This window comes from Spizellomyces punctatus (genome assembly GCF_000182565.1).
Source record: "Spizellomyces punctatus DAOM BR117 chromosome Unknown supercont1.12, whole genome shotgun sequence".
NCBI classification, from domain to species: Eukaryota; Fungi; Chytridiomycota; class Chytridiomycetes; order Spizellomycetales; family Spizellomycetaceae; genus Spizellomyces; species Spizellomyces punctatus.
The window spans coordinates 254,605-271,517 of record NW_015971548.1 but is presented as its reverse complement, the minus strand read 5'-3'; the positions used below and the strand labels follow the sequence as shown (position 1 = coordinate 271,517).

Here is a 16,913-nt window from a genome sequence, read left to right as displayed (position 1 = left end):
CCGCCGCATCTCTTTGCAATTTACCTTTTTTGTTTACGATAACCCACACCGACTTTGCAGTGTTGTGACGTGCAACTTCTTCCGGGGAAAAGGTAACAGTTCTCGGAGCCCCCATCATTTTGACAACCTTGTATGCGGATGAAGCGTATCACCTTGTAGGATGGGTGCGTTCTTTGGTGTGTTGTCCGTCCGGAAAGTGCCAATGGCACGCAAGTCGTAATCCGCTGGTTTGCCAGCAAGCGCGAACGACAGTCAGCGTTTGTCAGGATGAGCCGAGGAGAATCACGTGATAGAGCAAAGGGCGCCGTTTTTTCAGTCAGGATGGAATGCATTCCATTTGTTGTCGCTGCGCCACCACATGTTCAAACTCCGACAATGACCATACAAACGATCCAAACGATCCTCTGGGTGACTATTTACCATGGGATGCAGTGGCGGTTTTGTTAGACGCCCCTGCGAATCATTACCTAGATCCACATGTCTGCCGAGCGAGGTATATTGGCGTAAATGTCAGCTATGGTGTCAGTGTCTCCAACCGGGTGTATACAAACAACTCTTATTTATATTCTCGTATTACCCGGCGTCTGTTCTTTTAACCACTTCTGTGCACTTAATAACCTGCGAGAATGTCAACGACGCCATGGCAGAAATTGCTAGTCGTAATCATGGGCTTGCTTCCCTTATTACCAGGAATTGGGGCCAGAGGTAAAGCCTTTAGAGAATAACGTGCAGAGATTGCCGCACTGACATGGTCGTCAGTGGATGTTTATGGCGGTGGGGCTAGCTTTCCCTCAAGTCTCTATGAACAGTGGATTCAATCATTTTTGAAGGAGCATGGTGAGCTACGTTGCTATCCTGGAGAGCTTGCATATAACAAAACCTGAATAACAAGTAATCATAGGGTCAGATGTTCAGATCTCCTACATTTCCAGCAGTAGTTCAGTCGGTTTGGCACAGCTTCAAGCCGGAAGTTTAGCTTTTTCGGGCTCCGATATCCCTCCGGTCACCAACGATACCAGTGTGACGTACTTTCCCGCGGTTGCCGGCGCCATTGCTCTAGCTTATCAGATACCTCAGCTGAGCGAGCCTCTCAATTTGAGTCGTCAAAACATTGCCGATATTTTTAGTGGAAAGCTGACCACATGGTCAGATCCGGCGCTTCAAGTGTTGAATCCGACGCTTGCAAATGCGTTACCATCGGCGACGACGCCTAAAATCACCCTGGTGGTCCGTCAACCTGGATCGGGAACGACGGCCAACTTTGTGAAGGCGCTGCATTCGTTTGATCCAAGCTTTCCCGGACCTATTAGCTCCAGCGTCAATTGGCATAACATCACCAATGGTACCCAGGTGTTCGTGGCGAACACGAATGAGGCTGTTGGAATGCTCGTGGCCTCAATACCATACGCAATTTCTTACATGGACCTGGTGAGCACCTAGCTATCCATGCTGTTCTTCGCAAGGTTGTTTAGGCGACTGTGCTGACCAGACGGCGCATTCATTAGAATGAGATATACAAGGCAAATAAGACTGGGGCCAACAGTATAGGGGTGGCCAACATCATCAACCGTAACGGAACTATCGTTACGGCTACTTGGCAATCGATGCAGGTAGGTTGTGACCAGCCTGCTGGTAATGAGCCATGAAACTCAGGATTATGACACCTTCAGGCTGCCATGTCAAGTAACGTGAATAGTAGCTCCACAAGCGACACTATCGACACACCCTATCCACAAGCATACCCCATCACAGTGTACACCAACTATGTTCTACGCAATAACGCGATTGGATCAGACATTCTGACTGCAAGATGGACATTGCGATACTTGTACTGGACTTTGACTCGCGGAAGTGTACGTTGTAGTTCAATGATGACTTATTGCGCCAGCAACGCTGAAGATTGACGCATTCTCTCCACGGTGCATTTCTTTAGGACATCGCCATTCAGAACAATTTCGCTCCACTCACACCAGAGATGGTCAAACGTGGTACTGACATACTCGAATTTTTAACACAAAACGACCAGATTATGTTCGGACAGACATACTGCGACTTTCCAATCGGCTCCTCAGCGGGATGCAAACACGGACACTGTTTCCTCGATTTACCTTTCCAAGATCCAGCCGCGCAATGCATTTGTGATCCCGGATTTATCAATTATCAGAAGGGCGACTGCTCCGAGGCAGCGGATGGCTATCGTCTCGCAAAGAACGATGCCTTTGGAATAATCTGCATTAGTCTCATGGCTGTCGGACTTTTAATTGTCTGTGCAGTGTGGTGCCTGACGTTTCTTGCACGGCATCGTCCTCAAATCAGAGCTATCGCCCCTAACTGCTGCTGGGTGCTTCTCATGGGCTGTCTGCTTGGCAACATTGGAATCCTTCCTTACGCGGGTATGCCAACTGATGCATCCTGTAAAATCAGGCTGTTCTTCCCGCCTGTTGCCTTTGGAGCTGCCTTTGGGTATGTACATCATTTGAAATGAATTTGGCTTATGTAGAACTTATCATCATCCTGCGCTTATTTGGCAGAATGATGATGATGAAGCTCTGGCGCATATATCTTATATTCGGGTATCAACGGAAAACCCGAATCTCCATCGCGCGCAACTCTGTCCTTATCGGCTCTACCCTTGGGATTGTCGTTGCAGAGTTGATTTTAACAGGCCTATTGGTTGCATTGGCGCCACCTTCTGTAGTCGTATCCATCGAAAACGCGACAACGGGAGCTATTTACCAGGAATGCGGCGTGGCTCCCGAGAAAAAGGGCTTATACACCGGCCTTCTTGTCCTCCTCTACTGTTTCAACGCTCTCTTGCTTTTCCTCTGCTTGTTCCTCGCTTATGCCACCCGCAAGGCGTACAATCGTTTCGGAGAAAGCAAGACCATCGGCTTTTCGATTTATATTGTAACCATATTGATGATTTTTGCAGTGCCAGCAGCCTACATTTTGCCAATGCAGACGGACACTGAACGCGGAACCCAGAGACTGCTCACTTGTCTTATAATGTTCATCATTTCGACAGGTATAAGCCTAATTCTGTTCCTCCCGCGCCTGAGAGAAGTATGGAAGGTGCGAGCGAATTCAGACAGTCAAGGTTCTCGCACGTCGGGGGCTCAGGTCGGCGGTCACCGCTTCCGCAGCGTCAGACGGAAGTCGAATCCGGAACACGTATCATCGTTCCATGTTCACGCCGTACATCCGACTGTGTGTGAAGTCGGGCTTCGGCAAGACCGCTTTGGGTACATACGTGCTTATACATTATTTTTTTTTTTTTTCCCTAAAACTGAATCGCCACTCTTTTCATAGTGCCCAATGGCAATCAGCCACACTATGCGCGCTCTGCGAACTGGACCTGCTCCTCTTCCTTGAGAGCGTTAGGAGCAGCAAAGTTCTGGTCTCCTTCAAACTCTCGGAGATAATTGTAGATGTTCTTACAACGGAGTCCGCGGCCGCTAGCGGCTCATTTTCCACGTCGAGTAACTCTGCTACCAGATTAAGTTTGAAAATGAAGGCGGACCAAACAGCGTCGCATATTGTAGAGTTTCCTTCCAAAGAGAAAATGAGGCCATTTTTAGCATTGGTGGCCCAAACCCTCAAGCCGAGGTACTCTAAAGCAACCGCCTCCATGGTGGAGAGTTCTGCGACGTAGAGTCGGTGTCGGTTTCCAAGTATGATCAACGTGGAGTCATGGAGGCATGGTATATGAAAATTATGAAATCCAACATATATATGAATAAATCATTGTGCTCTATTTCCTGGTGTATATTACCATTGTACTGCTCATACGCGCATGCCGAGCCCCTGTTGTGTTATTTGTGAATCAAAACCCAGTATACTTTCGTTTGTCGTCTGCAAGTAGAATGCGGGTTTCTGTCTCCTGAACCCCATATCTTACGGTCAACATGTCCTGATTGCTAGCTCCTAAACTCAAGCATGCTTCTCCAGGAGAACCATCTGAGCACCTGGAAGATGGTCAGGCACAATGGTTAAAATAGTCAGAACTTTGCTTTTTAAAGATCAAGTTACCAAACTGTTCAATCGATTCATCTGGAGTAATATACATTGTCAATGATATTGTTATAGTTTGCTCAGCATTATGGTGAGCGCGACATTAGCCATTGGTCATTAATGACATGCGCTGCAAATATACATTTTCCAACCCTTATATCTTCTTCGCCAATCCCCTTTCTTCCTTGCCGGGAGGGGTGAAAGCATATGCCCAATTTTCACATTCGACTAGTATTGGGGTCAATTTACACAATAGTTTTAGATGACTCGTTTGAATACTTACCCAACTGTCTCACCATTCTAATTGCACAGGTATCGGGATCCGCGCCTTCATCAGATTTTGTCGTAGTCATTTGCGCTCTCTGGTACAGCTGGTTGTCCTTGGCTCAGCAACTGTCAAATAGACATATTCGTTTTACGACGCTTACACGAAAAAAGCGCGGTAGACCGATCTCGCGCTCAATATACAGTCGGGCGAGCTCGATGCGGGTGAAGGTGGAATCCGCAGGTGATGGAGTTGGCTTCAATAGGAGAACCGGAATTCACCATAAGTGCTGAAAATGGATGGTGGCATAGTCAAAAATACTTACTATGCGCTGAGGTCCAAGCGCAGGTTTAATGGGGTTTGGTGCGTTCCCCGTAACGGTTTCTCCGCGATTTATCTCCTGGTGCGGGGCCCATTTCTGGCTACCTTCCACCGTGTTGTCCTCTGTCCACCGGGGCGTGTATCTCTGGCCCACTCTATCAGGTCCGTTCATCTTTTCACACCACTTTCCCACACAATTCATTGCTAAAATATCACGGACAGAAGGCCGTGCGTCAGGATTTGTCGTTAATAACAACGAGATGAGATTTCTCAATGCCAAACTGTACTCGTTTGCGATTGGGTCATACTTTCCAGTTAGGATTTTCGGTATCCTGCAATCTACAAGTTATACGCGATATACGGAAGTCAGAAAGGACTGCGCATACAGAGTTTTGAGCGATTTCGCAGAAAAGGCATGGCGGAGTGTCGTGAGTTCATACTAGTCCTTTGCGATCAATGTCTCTCCTCATTCGCAAACGTGTCAGAGCGTCCCTACCAGCACACATCCAACACCCCAAATATCGCTGGCAAATCCGTATCCCCGCCCTTCACAGACTTCAGGTGACAGATAAAACGGTGTACCAATGGGTGTGTAAGCTTGCTCCTGTTGTCGTAAAATTCGTGCGATCCCAAAATCCCCCAATTGGAGCACGTTGGTCCCAGTTATGAAAATGTTCTGCAACTGATGAGTAGAGCCGCTTGGATTGATATTGGATAGCATGAGGATACCTTTGTTTTGATATCCCTATGAAGAACGTTATGAGAATGGAGATGCGAGAGTGCTAGGAAGATGTGGGCTGCCCTAGGGACAGTGCCATGCTGGCTATCAGATCATGATATGACGAAGAAAAGGATTATCGCCCCACCATTGCCAAATAAGACATTCAGGAATGGGAGACCCATTCCGGGCCTTGATGAACTTAGCCAGATCTCCACCAGCTATTTGCAATGTGAGAATCGGACCACCGACTCAGACACCTGTGCTAGAGATTGCCAAACGCTTGATGGACACACCGGCATATTCACAAACAATCCACAACGACTGTTTGTCGATCCAAGCTTCCCGAAACTCAACCACATTAGGGTGTTTAGGCAATTTTTGCAAAATCAAGGCTACCAATCTATTAATCCTTGCGGATGATGACCGATCTTTCGCAGAGATGCATACCATACCTTCAAGTTCAACTGATTTTCTGTCTTCCACATTCAAGCCCTCCAACGAGACTTGTTTGATGCAAACCGGACGAGTTGAGTTAGATGGTAACGCTAGACGAACATGGCCTGAGGAGCCGATGCCAAGAGTGCGGACAACTGTATAGCGGGGCATCCGTTACTATCTATCAATCCTTAGATTCGGAAATGGAGAAGTTTAATATGAGGTCGTCTGGCAGACCTTCTGGGTGCTAACTTCATCACTTGCCTTCACCCCAGCTGTCATCAGTGAGAAACTCTACGGGTCGTCCATCTGAGAGCGCACGTTCCTTTGAAGGTTTCACTCCAACGCGTCTGTCATCTGAATCGATCTGAACCAATACCGCATAAACAGGATTCAGCCGCAGCGTCTGGTCGCAATCAGGCTGGATAATACTCGGTCGGCTTTCAACATGAGACATCTTACTAGTAAATAAGACATGGAAATAGTAACGTATGGTATAGATTCTCTTGCCTGATTGCGGTAATAACAGTCCCAGATAGTATAATGGTTAGTATCTCCCCCTGTCAATCGGCAGTACGGGGAAGATCGGGGTTCGATTCCCCGTCTGGGAGCTTAAAAAAAGGGTGAGTACTATTTTTTCTCTAAATCCCCCCGGTCTTGCTCCAGTGTCAGCCTTTAGGTCGCTCAGCCCTAATCCTTATACGATTTCGGGAAAGCAAGCAACTGCAAATATCTGGCTATAGGCAGCACATTGTCCCTTGCCTGTGAAACCAGAAATAGTGTAGCTTAAGGTCTGATATTTAGGCAGATTGGTATCGACTAACCTGCGAGCAATTTCCTCAATGGCTATGACACCCAATTAAGCAAATCAGAGCTTAGATCTGAGGTGGTATTTGCACAACGGCATCTCATTGTCATGATTTGTTTACACCGTGTTGGTGGAGGATAACGCGACTTTTACGATCCAGTGGTAGCTTAGTTCTCTTTTCCGGACTGGTTGTCGTTTGGTTTCACCCATGCTAGTGTACGTCCCATTTTCCCTCTGCCTGTTTGCAGCGGACTCATGTGCAGCACTATATTCTGTTTCGTTTCTTATTGTGAAACAATAAGGGATTCGATCGATATAGATCCCAGATAGTATAATGGTTAGTATCTCCCCCTGTCAGTTGACAGCACGGGGAAGATCGGGGTTCGATTCCCCGTCTGGGAGTTACTGTGCTGGTTTAGTATCTTTTTTTTTTTTTTTTTTTTTTTTTTTCAGCTGCGAACGCATCATCCAGCCTGCAGTTGTCCAATCTCAGTTCTTTTTGAAGTGGCTATCTTAACGACAATCTGAATGTCCATCCAACGTGAAATTGACTAGAAGGAAAGCTACCATTTTAATAGCGTCGTGTTGTCATGCTAGTAGAGTGCCCGTTTCTTCCTTGCTTTGGGTCCAAGTCATGTTCGTATCTATCCAGCTCATGTATTCTCATTTGTATCAAGAAAGCCGAGGTAGTGGCCATCTCACCTTTCCACAATGCCGTGTGCAAAGCGAAAACCCAAGGATTCGATCGGGCGTGCTTATTCATCACAGCACCAGCCACGTAATCGCGTGTCATCCTGCCACCGTTCTAGTGTTCACCATCTCGTGCACCCATCTTTCCCATTGCAACACCATCTACACGGTTTTCTCTTTCCTGTAGGTCCCTCACTGGTCTTCACAAATTATGACTGTAAGTAACGTCCAGAGCTCGCTGTTCATAAATACGGCAGCCCGTTCGCGAGCCTTTGTTTCCTGGTTCACCAGCAGATTGTTTTTCAGCAACAGTATCGCATAGAGCATGATACCTTTGGAGAGATAAAGGTCCCCGCCAACAAGTACTGGGGTAAGGAAATTTCGTGATTCGGTCCTTGGTTTAAACTGATACCATTCATCACGTTTAAAGGAGCACAAACTGAACGGTCTCTCCAAAACTTTGAGATTGGAGGCCCTGGTGACCGCATGCCCCTCGAAGTGATTCAGGCGCTGGGTATCGTCAAAAAGGCTGCAGCAATTGTGAATGTTACTTATGGGTTAGATAAGAAACTTGGTGATGCGATTATCAAAGCTGCGGATGAGGTGCGTGTAATGCCATATTGTGGTATTCGGAATTGAGACGGTTTGTTTATTGCTTTGTATTTAAAAGGTTATTGATGGTAAATTGAATGACGAGTTTCCTCTCGTCGTTTGGCAAACGGGGTCAGGAACTCAAACGAATATGAACGTGAATGAGGTGATTGCCAACCGTGCAAATGAAATTCTGGGACAGCCTCTTGGAGCACAAAAGCCAGTTCATCCGAATGATACCGTTAATATGAGTCAATCCTCGAATGACACGTACGTTTGTTTGTCGATTGCTGATCTGAGGTGTCAATGTTTCTCATTAACGAGTCGATAGATTTCCTACAGCAATGTACGTTGCAGCCACACTAGCGCTTTATAAGCTCCTTCTGCCTGCCTTGCGCCGTCTTCATACTGCACTGGATGCACACGCCAAAGGGTGGTCAAATATTATAAAAATTGGTCGAACCCACACTCAAGACGCAACACCACTTACCCTCGGCCAAGAGTTCTCTGGATACGCCCAGCAAATTGCTTATGGGATCGAACGAGTTAAAGCCGGGATTCCTAGATTGAGCTTGTTGGCACAGGGAGGTACGGCAGTGGGAACGGGACTGAACACGAGAGCTGGTTTTGATACCAAGGTTGCTGCGGAGATCTCGAGAATTACTGGCGTGGAGTTTAAAACTGCTCCTAACAAGGTTAGTGGGGACGGCATTCTTGTACGAAATATGCGCGCGCTAATCATTTTTAACCAGTTTGAGGCCCTTGCTGCTCACGACGCCATTGTGGAAGCCAGTGGAGCTTTGAATGTCCTTGCCGTTTCCTTGATGAAAATTGGTAATGATATTCGGTTCCTGGGTTCTGGACCCAGATGTGGACTGGGTGAACTCAGCCTACCGGAGAATGAGCCTGGGTCATCTATCATGCCTGGCAAGGTACTCTTCTTCTGTGACCATTGTCGTCTTTGCTGCGTGTAACAGCGTTGCTCTAGGTCAACCCAACCCAATGCGAAGCCCTCACAATGGTTTGTGCGCAAGTAATGGGCAATCACGTCGCGATCAGTATTGGAGGATCAAATGGCCACTTTGAGGTACGATGATTCAGATTGCTACCAGATGAGCAAGGACTCATCAACAGTGACGTCCTATAGTTGAATGTCTTCAAACCCCTCCTCATTCGGAATTTTATTCACTCGACCACCCTTCTTGCAAATGCTTGCGACTCGTTCAACAAAAACTGTGTGCAAGGAATCAAACCCAATCTGGATCGTATTAAAACTTTGATGAACGAAAGCTTGATGTTGGTTACGGCCTTGAATCCAAAGATTGGATATGAGAGTATGTTATGATGTTATCCTTATTGCCAGTCAAGTTTATTGTAACTTTTTCCTTTATGATAGATGCAGCCAAGGTCGCCAAACTGGCCCATAAAGACGGGTCTACACTCAAAGAGGCTGCGGTTAAGCTCAAACTGTTGACACCTGAACAATTTGATGAGTGGGTGAGACCTGAGCAGATGCTTGGGCCGCGTCTGTAAATAGTGTACTGTCCGCGCTGGATAGAGGAGATGTATTGATAGCACTGTAGCTAGGGATAGCAATTGACTATACATGTCCCTGCTGACTAGCAGACGCAGTGAAATCAAGCAAGATTCATGACTACCGACTTGACCTCTGTAATATTCGGGATGTATTGGTTTCTAAGCGTGGGTACAAAAAGAACGATTGTAACTTACGAGTATATTCTCGTAATCCATACTCTCCAAGTTCCCGCCCAATTCCAGATTGTTTGAATCCGCCAAACGGTAATTGCGGCAGGGTCACTACACGAGGTTGGCGATATCACATGAGCATTCATACGATGCGGGAGCGAGCAAAATGGAAACGACGCACAATTATAACAATTGACCCACACGTTTCCCGCCTTCATCCCTTTCTCCATCCTCACCGCCCGTCTTAAATCATTCGTGTGAACAGCAGCCGCCAAGCCGTAACTTGTTGCATTGGCCTTTTTCAGAACCTCTTCCTCAGTCTCAAATTTTACAACACAGGCAACTGGTCCAAAGATTTCCTCTTGGTAGATTCGCATGCTATCAGTAACGTCAGTGAATAGAGCAGGCTCGAGAAAGAAGCCTTTGGTGCCTTGTCGTTTTCCACCATAGGCTAATGTGGCTCCCTCTTTGACGCCGATGGATATATAGGAGCTGACAGAGTTGAATTGCTGAGCATCAACAAGCGGTCCCATAGTTGCTGTGGGATCGCGAGGATGGCCGAGCTTTGCCTGAGACATCTTTGGAGAAGGCCATGCTTTACAACGCGGTCATGATTCATCACTGACAGGTGCATAACACACCTTTTGCCTGAACTTTTCAACAAAAAGATCGTAAATCCCTGCTTGCACAAATACTCTGGAACCAGCACAGCAATTTTGTCCCATGTTCTCAAAGATGCCTCCAAAGCATGCTTCAACCGCTTGATCCAGGTCCGCATCATCAAAGACAATATTTGGGCTTTTGCCTCCCAACTCCAAGGTCACTTTTTTCAAATTGCTTTCTGCGGCCATGATCATAATCTTTCTTCCGACGGCTGTTGAGCCTGTAAAGGCAATCTTGGCAATGTCGCGGTGTCGCGCGATGGCTTCACCACAAGGAGTACCGAACCCAGACAGGATGTTGACGACACCTGGAGGGAATCCGGCTTTTGCAATGAGTTCGGCGACTTTGAGGCCACTGAGGGGCGTTTTTTCAGAAGTCTAGATGTGATTGCTACAGCCCCATGATCGAAACTAACGTGGAAAATCAGCGATTGCTTGTACCTTCATGACAATAGTATTTCCACATGCCAAGGCTGGGGCAAGCTTCCACGCCTGCATCATGAGAGGGTAATTCCATGGTATGATTTGTCCGACGACACCGAGAGGCTCGACTCGTGTATATGTATGCAGCTTTGGGTCAATGTCCAAGGTCTGTCCAGCAATCTTATCTGTCCAGCCAGCGTAGTAACGGTATACTTCGACGACACCTTGGACGTCTCCGATGGCATCCTTTACTGTTTTGCCATTATCCAAAGATTCAAGTTCGGCGAGTTCGGTGCTGTTTTGTTCAATCAAATCTGCGAGTTTCAAAAGGCACTTGCCCCTTTCTGCCGCAGGTATACTGACCATTCACGTCGTTATTTTCACATAAATATGGCGACACTGTCAAAATCGGTTACAATGTACCTCTGCCATGTTGCTAGAGCCTTTTGTGCAGCTGTCACAGCAATGTCCACGTCTTCCTTTCCAGCTTGAAAGACTTGAGTGATGACGTCCCCTGTAGACCTTGGGTGTTTCAACATGCCAATTTAGCATCACTTGCCACCCTGTAGCAGAAATGCCATGGCATGCTCTCGTTTACCATAGACTCACGGGTCAATTGTGTCAAACTTGCTTCCCGTCACAGAGGGAATAAATGCATTATTGATGAATAGGCCCGTCGGCAACGACCAACTCTTGGCACCAGACTCGACATGAACGTGGGTTGAAAAGGCCATGACGCAGCGACGTGCACAGAGTCCGTGTCCCAAAGAGCGTGAAGCGGTGACGATGCTCCAATGCCAAAATGCCATGCTCTAATGCAGAATCTGTGGCAGTGCCCTCGCAGTCAAACCGCAAAGTGTGCGCGTCATCATTTAAAGTGTGATCTCACCAAAAGCCCTTTATAAAATAAAATAAATGGCAATTTTCTTTTGATTGCAGACCGTTTTTTTTTTGTGTTTGTTTTCTGTTCGGGCGGTGTTTGAAAAATGTTTTCATTTCTTTCTTCAACTTGGAGTTGGGTTGCAGTAGGCCCACAAGAAGAAGAGTCTTCTTGTTCGTCAAATTCCATATCATCAGACTCCTTGTCAGACGACAGCAGCACAGCGTCAACAACGACAGACAGCGACGGAGACGAAGCTTACTCGTCGTCCCTAGAATCGCTCTCATCATTGGACAACCAAGACCTCGTAGATCACATCGTTGATCAAGGACAAGAATATCAAATCCCCCAACCTCCCGCACGCTCGCACTTACAGGCCATGAACACTCTCTTCCTGTCGGACGCGCTCAACAGCAAAGTCAATGCTCTTCGGCACGATGGTACCACGAACCATATGTTAGGGTTAATGATTGTTTTTATCTTAATTCTGTTCTTTTTTTGATTCAAATAGTCCTTCGAGCTCGACTCTGCGAGCTTGTCTTGACGGTCGAGTTTGCCTCGTCATATGGTGCAAACGCTCGGACGCTCACCGTTGCCCCAATACCCGCCGTGCTGCACCTAAACCTAGTGACACCAAGCGTCCCAAGTGACTTTCCGGGCCCTGGGGTCTTACCGCCCCTGACACGAGCTCTCTACGTACGCCTATTCCGCGACTTGCCACTTTTTGCCGGACATGGCGCAAAGTACCTGGCTGGTCTGGATGACTTTATGGAACATGAATTTCTGGACTTTGTTGGAAAATGGATGAGGGCAACAAAGTTTGATGTGCTGGTACGTTCTAGGAAGGATCTATGCACACTGCAACACTAGGCTCACTGTAAGGGTATTTCACAATGGGTAGAGCTTTTCGTTGTATTATGTGACTCTATTCAGCCATCTCAAGAATGAAGCTTGGTATGGAGTTGACGACAACGCTGCCCCATTGCCCACTTTCTCCACTCGGCCGATCCTACGTCCTGCCACCCTATACCCGGACCTTCTCTGCTATTATCGCGCTTCCCTTCCTGGTGGTGGGAGCTTCCGCCTGTCCAAACGCGAACGCAAGACTCCAGACACTGATGAGACCCTCGAATTGCGAGAGCTCAAAGCAAGAGGATTCACTGATGCGTGGCGGAGCGTATTAAAAGCTGGTTGTGGCATATGTCGGGAACTCATCGGCGATGACAGCGAAGCTGAAGTGGATCTTGCCGAGAGATTTTGGGATGTGGTTAAAAGCTCTCCCGAGATTATGGATCTGCCACCGACTTTTCAAGACTTTTTCTATTCAATTATTACTGCCGTAGCGCATGCGATTGACAATATCTTGGTAGGGCTGATCCATTGTATGTCCAGATGCGATGATAGTTAACATGTGACATACAGGACGACGCAGAATGGAGACACAAGTTTGCTAGTATCTGGAAGCGGCTGCCGGTTTCGATCATGCTTACGTCGCTGCGGCTAGTCAATCCGTACGTATGCATGGTGACAATTCTGCTGTCGCACAGGCTAATGCCTACTTTGGTCCTATAGTGTTCCATTCGTGGATCGTGTGATAAAGCTATTCTGCTGGAAGCCTCCAGGGATGTATTCGTTGCTGCAAAAGATTGGGGCAATGATCTGTGCTCTCGATCGGACGCAAGCTGCTCTTCGAATCATTGCCAAGAATGTGCAGCAATCACGAAGATGTGCCATAGAACGCACTATTGACGCAGCATTCGAGCAGTGGCGGCAGAGCTGTGTGTACGACATCTCCTCTCAGGATCCCGCAGAAAAAATTCGTGACTTTTTACGCAACAGCGACGAGAAAACATTCCAGACTACGATCAGCAAATCCGAAGTCGCATTTGCGAAATGCTACATCCGAAAAAAGGAAAAGGAGGATTTTGTCGAGGTACTGGGAAGCAAAGATGTGGTGGATTTTGTTAAACATTTTTGCGAAATGGTGCCCCCATTGTTGGATGAAGTTTGGAAGTGTATAGACATTGCCACTCTCATGTCTAAGCTCGTCGATACTGTTTCGCAAATTCTCGAAGGGATGACGGCTTACGACTCACCCACTGAATCTCTCGCGAAAACCCACAGTCAAGTCATTGGAGCCTTGTACAGCGCCTTGCTTCCCTTTTTCAAAGCCGCATATCCGCTACTTCCCGCGGTAGCAAAGCGACCACCCGCAGGGCCAGCTGGTATTCACGCACTGGTCGAGCACCTTCTCTATGACGTGATGCGTCCGCGGAATACCCGCGGGTCTATCTTGGAACTGGGAAAGGACGCGCGGGTCGTGGTGGACTCGCTCACGCCTACTGAAAAGGCGCGTCTATGGAAGGAAGTGGATGGAATTATCGCTAATATGGAAGCTGGTATAGATGCAAGAGAGTGGGAGCCGTGTGAGGTACTGGAAGGGAAGGGATTACAGGTCTTTTGGGACGAAATCGTGAGGGAATTCACAGGAAGTGTGAAAGAGGAGGCTGTTGTAGAACAGGGGGTACTAGGTGTGGATTAGGGTTACCAGGTTGAACATGTGTATTTATCCTTATTATTTACTGTAGCGGCCGGCATGTATAGCATGCATAGCTTTTGTAGAAAATATTATTTATACCCAACAATATGATAGTTTGAGTGCGAGTATGAGTGCGACGCTAGCTGTGTTATCGCTTACTAAGAAGTTGTTGACATGCCAACCGATCACCATCCTTTGACCTCAGCGCTGGTCTTCCTGAGCTCATCTGCAGAGCAAAATGCGGCTATTATCCTCGACCATCCGCGCATGCAGACTTAGAAAACCCGTTCCCAGCATTACCGTGTGTCCAAATGCATCGTCGAATGGCACTATACTACGGCTAGCAGTACACAATGGGAGCAACCGATGCAAAGTTACGGACGCAGCGACAAGGCTTGGTCTTATTGGACAGCCTACACCGGAGACACATCCGCATTTAATGAAGAGTGGAGAGGGTGGGTTTTAATGCGAGATATAGGAATGGCCAGGAGTCAAATGTAGCTGAAGGCGTCGACGGACTAGTCGGGTTCTCGTTTCGGCTGGGATGAAAAATAAGTGCGACGAGAGTTGCGTTCCTGGCCCGGCAGCGGGATCTTGTCACATAGATGATCCCACATGGATTCTTTGCTCTATGAGATTGCGAGCTGCAGGCTGGTATAAACCACAATTTGTCCACCACATCCGACGATATTTCTTGTCATTATACCCAAGTGCTTCACGCTTCAGCTACGTCGTCACCTGAACCACCTGTCTCCAAACTCCATGAGTCATCATGTTACCAACTTTCTTTTTGAATCCCAATACTTTGTCTTGGTAGTCACCCCGGGCCTCTCGCGGGAGGAATACCAATCTCGAAGATCTCGACTGATGTCGCAGTTGTCCGAAGGAAGCGTGGTGATTGTTCCTGGGTATGGATTGCGATATGCCACGAATGGAATATTGTAAGCACATGCATTTTTCTTATTGAAATGGCTATCACTTGGTGCTAATGACGCTGCGTAGTTACCCATTCCATCAACAGACAAATCTTCTCTATCTATGTGGAGTTGATGAACCCGATTGTGCGCTGGTGCTAGGTATGAAATGACATGTTCTTGCGGATATACCCACTCGATCTGAAACTGGTGGTCAGTACGATCAAAGGCATCTGAGAATGGGTACAAGATGATTCTATTTGTGCGGCCCCAAGATAAGAAACGGGAAATATGGGATGGCCCAAAGATTGGTTTCGAGGGTGCTGCTCAGTTCTTTGGCGCAGATGAGGTGCGGATTTCGTTATTACGTGAACTGCCGGCAATTTACTCACAGCGATATATGTAGACGCAATCCATTGATGCGCTACCTCGCTACATTGAAGCAATCCTCTCCTCACCTACGGGTCCCATATATACCGACCTCGCCTTATCATCTCCCCCAGCAACACCGCTGGATGAGACATATATCCGACACGGGTCATCCAGCAAACTACACGCTAGCAACGCGTCAGCAATCGACACAAGTATCACACCCATCCTTAAAAACCTCACACTAACGAAAGGTCGACGGGGTCGATCGCCAGTAGTACAGAAGCTCACGCCGCTAATATCCGAACTCCGACTGGTCAAATCACCGGCGGAACAGGAATTGATGAGGAAAGCTGGACGAATAGCTGGTCGGGGCTTTGTGGATATGATGGGAGAGACGAAACCGGGCATCGGGGAGCACGACTTGGGGGCTGTTATGGAATATTCTTGTAAGCGACAGGGTGCTAAGGGCTTGGGGTATGTTCCAGTGGTTGCGGGTGGCGAGAATGCCTTGGTTATTCATTATGTTGTGAATAATCAATTATTGAGGTAAGGCATGTGCGCTTCCAAGAAAGCGTCATTGTCATCTCATGCGGGATTTTGTGCTTAGCGACGGGACATTAGTTTTGGTGGACGCTGGGGCGGTAAGTTGAAACGAGCTTTGCTACGCGTATAATCTGACTTGCCTAACCCGCTATGTTATTACTTTAGGAATACGCTGGGTATGCAAGTGACATTACCCGCACATGGCCGGTAAATGGGAAGTTCACAACCCAGCAACGTCAGCTCTACGAGGCAGTTTTGAGAGTTCAGCAAGATTGCATAAAGGTATCCACCGTTTTCATGTTTAGGGTCCTTTAGCAACTGGATGATAAATTCCTTGTCGACATTAGAGATGCACTGGTGACAACGATGTTACTCTTGATAGCATACAGAATGACGCCTTTGAGATGCTTCGAGAAGAGTGCTCAGCGTTGTTTGGTAGAAATATTGGGAGACGAGTGAGTGAATTCAGCTTTTTGTAATGTCTGGGTGAACCCCTATTGACAAAGAATCGTGTCCACTTTAGGAAATGTCCCAGCTGTACCCACATCACGTTGGTCATTGGTTGGGCATGGATATCCACGATACAGAGAACATTCCACGCACCCGAAAGCTTGAGGCCGGGATGGTCATTACTATAGGTGTGTATTCGACTTTTCCAGTAGTTCAAAGATTCAGTTCTAACTTAAAAGCAGAACCAGGACTTTATATCCCTCATTCAGATGCGTACCCTGAAGGATTTCGTGGGGTTGGGATACGCATTGAGGATGATATTGTGGTTGGGAGTAAGGAAACAGGCTTTGCGCCTGTTGTGTTGAGTGCTGAGGCGCCAAAGGAGGTTATAGACGTTGAAGCGGTGGTTGGTGGGTTAGTTGGCAGAAGAAAGTAGGTGATCATGGTTAGAAAGTCGATCACGTAAGCAAGAGGATAGATATCTCCGCGTGTTTTTAGGATCAAGTACCCTCAAGCACCAACCAGAGCGGGTCATGGCTGACGTACTGGCTATGGTCTATATTCCATTTGGATTAGGATTT

General features: G+C 47.4%; 6 protein-coding genes and 2 non-coding genes across 8 annotated transcripts; 6 read left to right on the top strand and 2 right to left on the bottom strand.

Annotated features, from left to right (window-relative positions):
- The first annotated feature begins 434 nt into the window (after positions 1 to 434).
- SPPG_06488 (phosphate ABC transporter, phosphate-binding protein PstS) lies at positions 435 to 3,760 on the top strand. Its single transcript, XM_016754687.1, has 8 exons — positions 435 to 705; positions 760 to 837; positions 902 to 1,428; positions 1,506 to 1,610; positions 1,671 to 1,853; positions 1,934 to 2,463; positions 2,532 to 3,242; positions 3,310 to 3,760. Exons 1-8 carry the CDS (start codon positions 627 to 629, stop codon positions 3,650 to 3,652), a joined length of 2,556 nt encoding a protein of 851 aa, XP_016606116.1. The 5' UTR covers positions 435 to 626; the 3' UTR covers positions 3,653 to 3,760.
- A 405-nt stretch (positions 3,761 to 4,165) lies between these two features.
- Positions 4,166 to 5,924, bottom strand: SPPG_06487 (NEK protein kinase; the record flags this gene model as incomplete). The annotated part of the gene is made up of 10 exons (XM_016754686.1): positions 4,166 to 4,239; positions 4,295 to 4,391; positions 4,440 to 4,532; positions 4,602 to 4,929; positions 4,984 to 5,036; positions 5,094 to 5,273; positions 5,327 to 5,399; positions 5,464 to 5,536; positions 5,612 to 5,710; positions 5,771 to 5,924. The coding sequence occupies 10 exons, from the start codon at positions 5,922 to 5,924 to the stop codon at positions 4,166 to 4,168; spliced, it is 1,224 nt and encodes a 407-aa protein (XP_016606115.1).
- A 358-nt stretch (positions 5,925 to 6,282) lies between these two features.
- On the top strand, positions 6,283 to 6,364 carry SPPG_10153. Its single transcript has one exon. It is a non-coding gene; the product is annotated as a tRNA-Asp (tRNA).
- Positions 6,365 to 6,881: 517 nt separating this feature from the next.
- SPPG_10152 lies at positions 6,882 to 6,963 on the top strand. Its single transcript has one exon. It is a non-coding gene; the product is annotated as a tRNA-Asp (tRNA).
- A 110-nt stretch (positions 6,964 to 7,073) lies between these two features.
- On the top strand, positions 7,074 to 9,603 carry SPPG_06486 (fumarate hydratase, mitochondrial). The gene is made up of 9 exons (XM_016754685.1): positions 7,074 to 7,468; positions 7,558 to 7,621; positions 7,682 to 7,854; positions 7,922 to 8,112; positions 8,174 to 8,537; positions 8,595 to 8,774; positions 8,831 to 8,929; positions 8,990 to 9,176; positions 9,239 to 9,603. The coding sequence occupies exons 1-9, from the start codon at positions 7,463 to 7,465 to the stop codon at positions 9,373 to 9,375; spliced, it is 1,401 nt and encodes a 466-aa protein (XP_016606114.1). The 5' UTR covers positions 7,074 to 7,462; the 3' UTR covers positions 9,376 to 9,603.
- SPPG_06485 (uncharacterized protein) lies at positions 9,480 to 11,515 on the bottom strand (the record flags this gene model as incomplete). The annotated part of the gene is made up of 7 exons (XM_016754684.1): positions 11,244 to 11,515; positions 11,058 to 11,156; positions 10,653 to 10,992; positions 10,191 to 10,589; positions 9,731 to 10,127; positions 9,574 to 9,660; positions 9,480 to 9,511 (listed from the first exon to the last, which is right to left on the bottom strand). The coding sequence occupies exons 1-7, from the start codon at positions 11,441 to 11,443 to the stop codon at positions 9,480 to 9,482; spliced, it is 1,554 nt and encodes a 517-aa protein (XP_016606113.1). The 5' UTR covers positions 11,444 to 11,515.
- Positions 11,516 to 11,527: 12 nt separating this feature from the next.
- SPPG_06484 (uncharacterized protein) lies at positions 11,528 to 14,178 on the top strand. Its single transcript, XM_016754683.1, has 5 exons — positions 11,528 to 11,954; positions 12,026 to 12,345; positions 12,416 to 12,880; positions 12,937 to 13,025; positions 13,087 to 14,178. Exons 1-5 carry the CDS (start codon positions 11,621 to 11,623, stop codon positions 14,054 to 14,056), a joined length of 2,178 nt encoding a protein of 725 aa, XP_016606112.1. The 5' UTR covers positions 11,528 to 11,620; the 3' UTR covers positions 14,057 to 14,178.
- A 637-nt stretch (positions 14,179 to 14,815) lies between these two features.
- On the top strand, positions 14,816 to 16,873 carry SPPG_06483 (aminopeptidase; the record flags this gene model as incomplete). The annotated part of the gene is made up of 10 exons (XM_016754682.1): positions 14,816 to 14,994; positions 15,056 to 15,129; positions 15,186 to 15,316; positions 15,374 to 15,885; positions 15,947 to 15,980; positions 16,048 to 16,164; positions 16,230 to 16,337; positions 16,406 to 16,520; positions 16,575 to 16,764; positions 16,831 to 16,873. 10 exons carry the CDS (start codon positions 14,816 to 14,818, stop codon positions 16,871 to 16,873), a joined length of 1,503 nt encoding a protein of 500 aa, XP_016606111.1.
- Between the last annotated feature and the right edge of the window lie 40 nt (positions 16,874 to 16,913).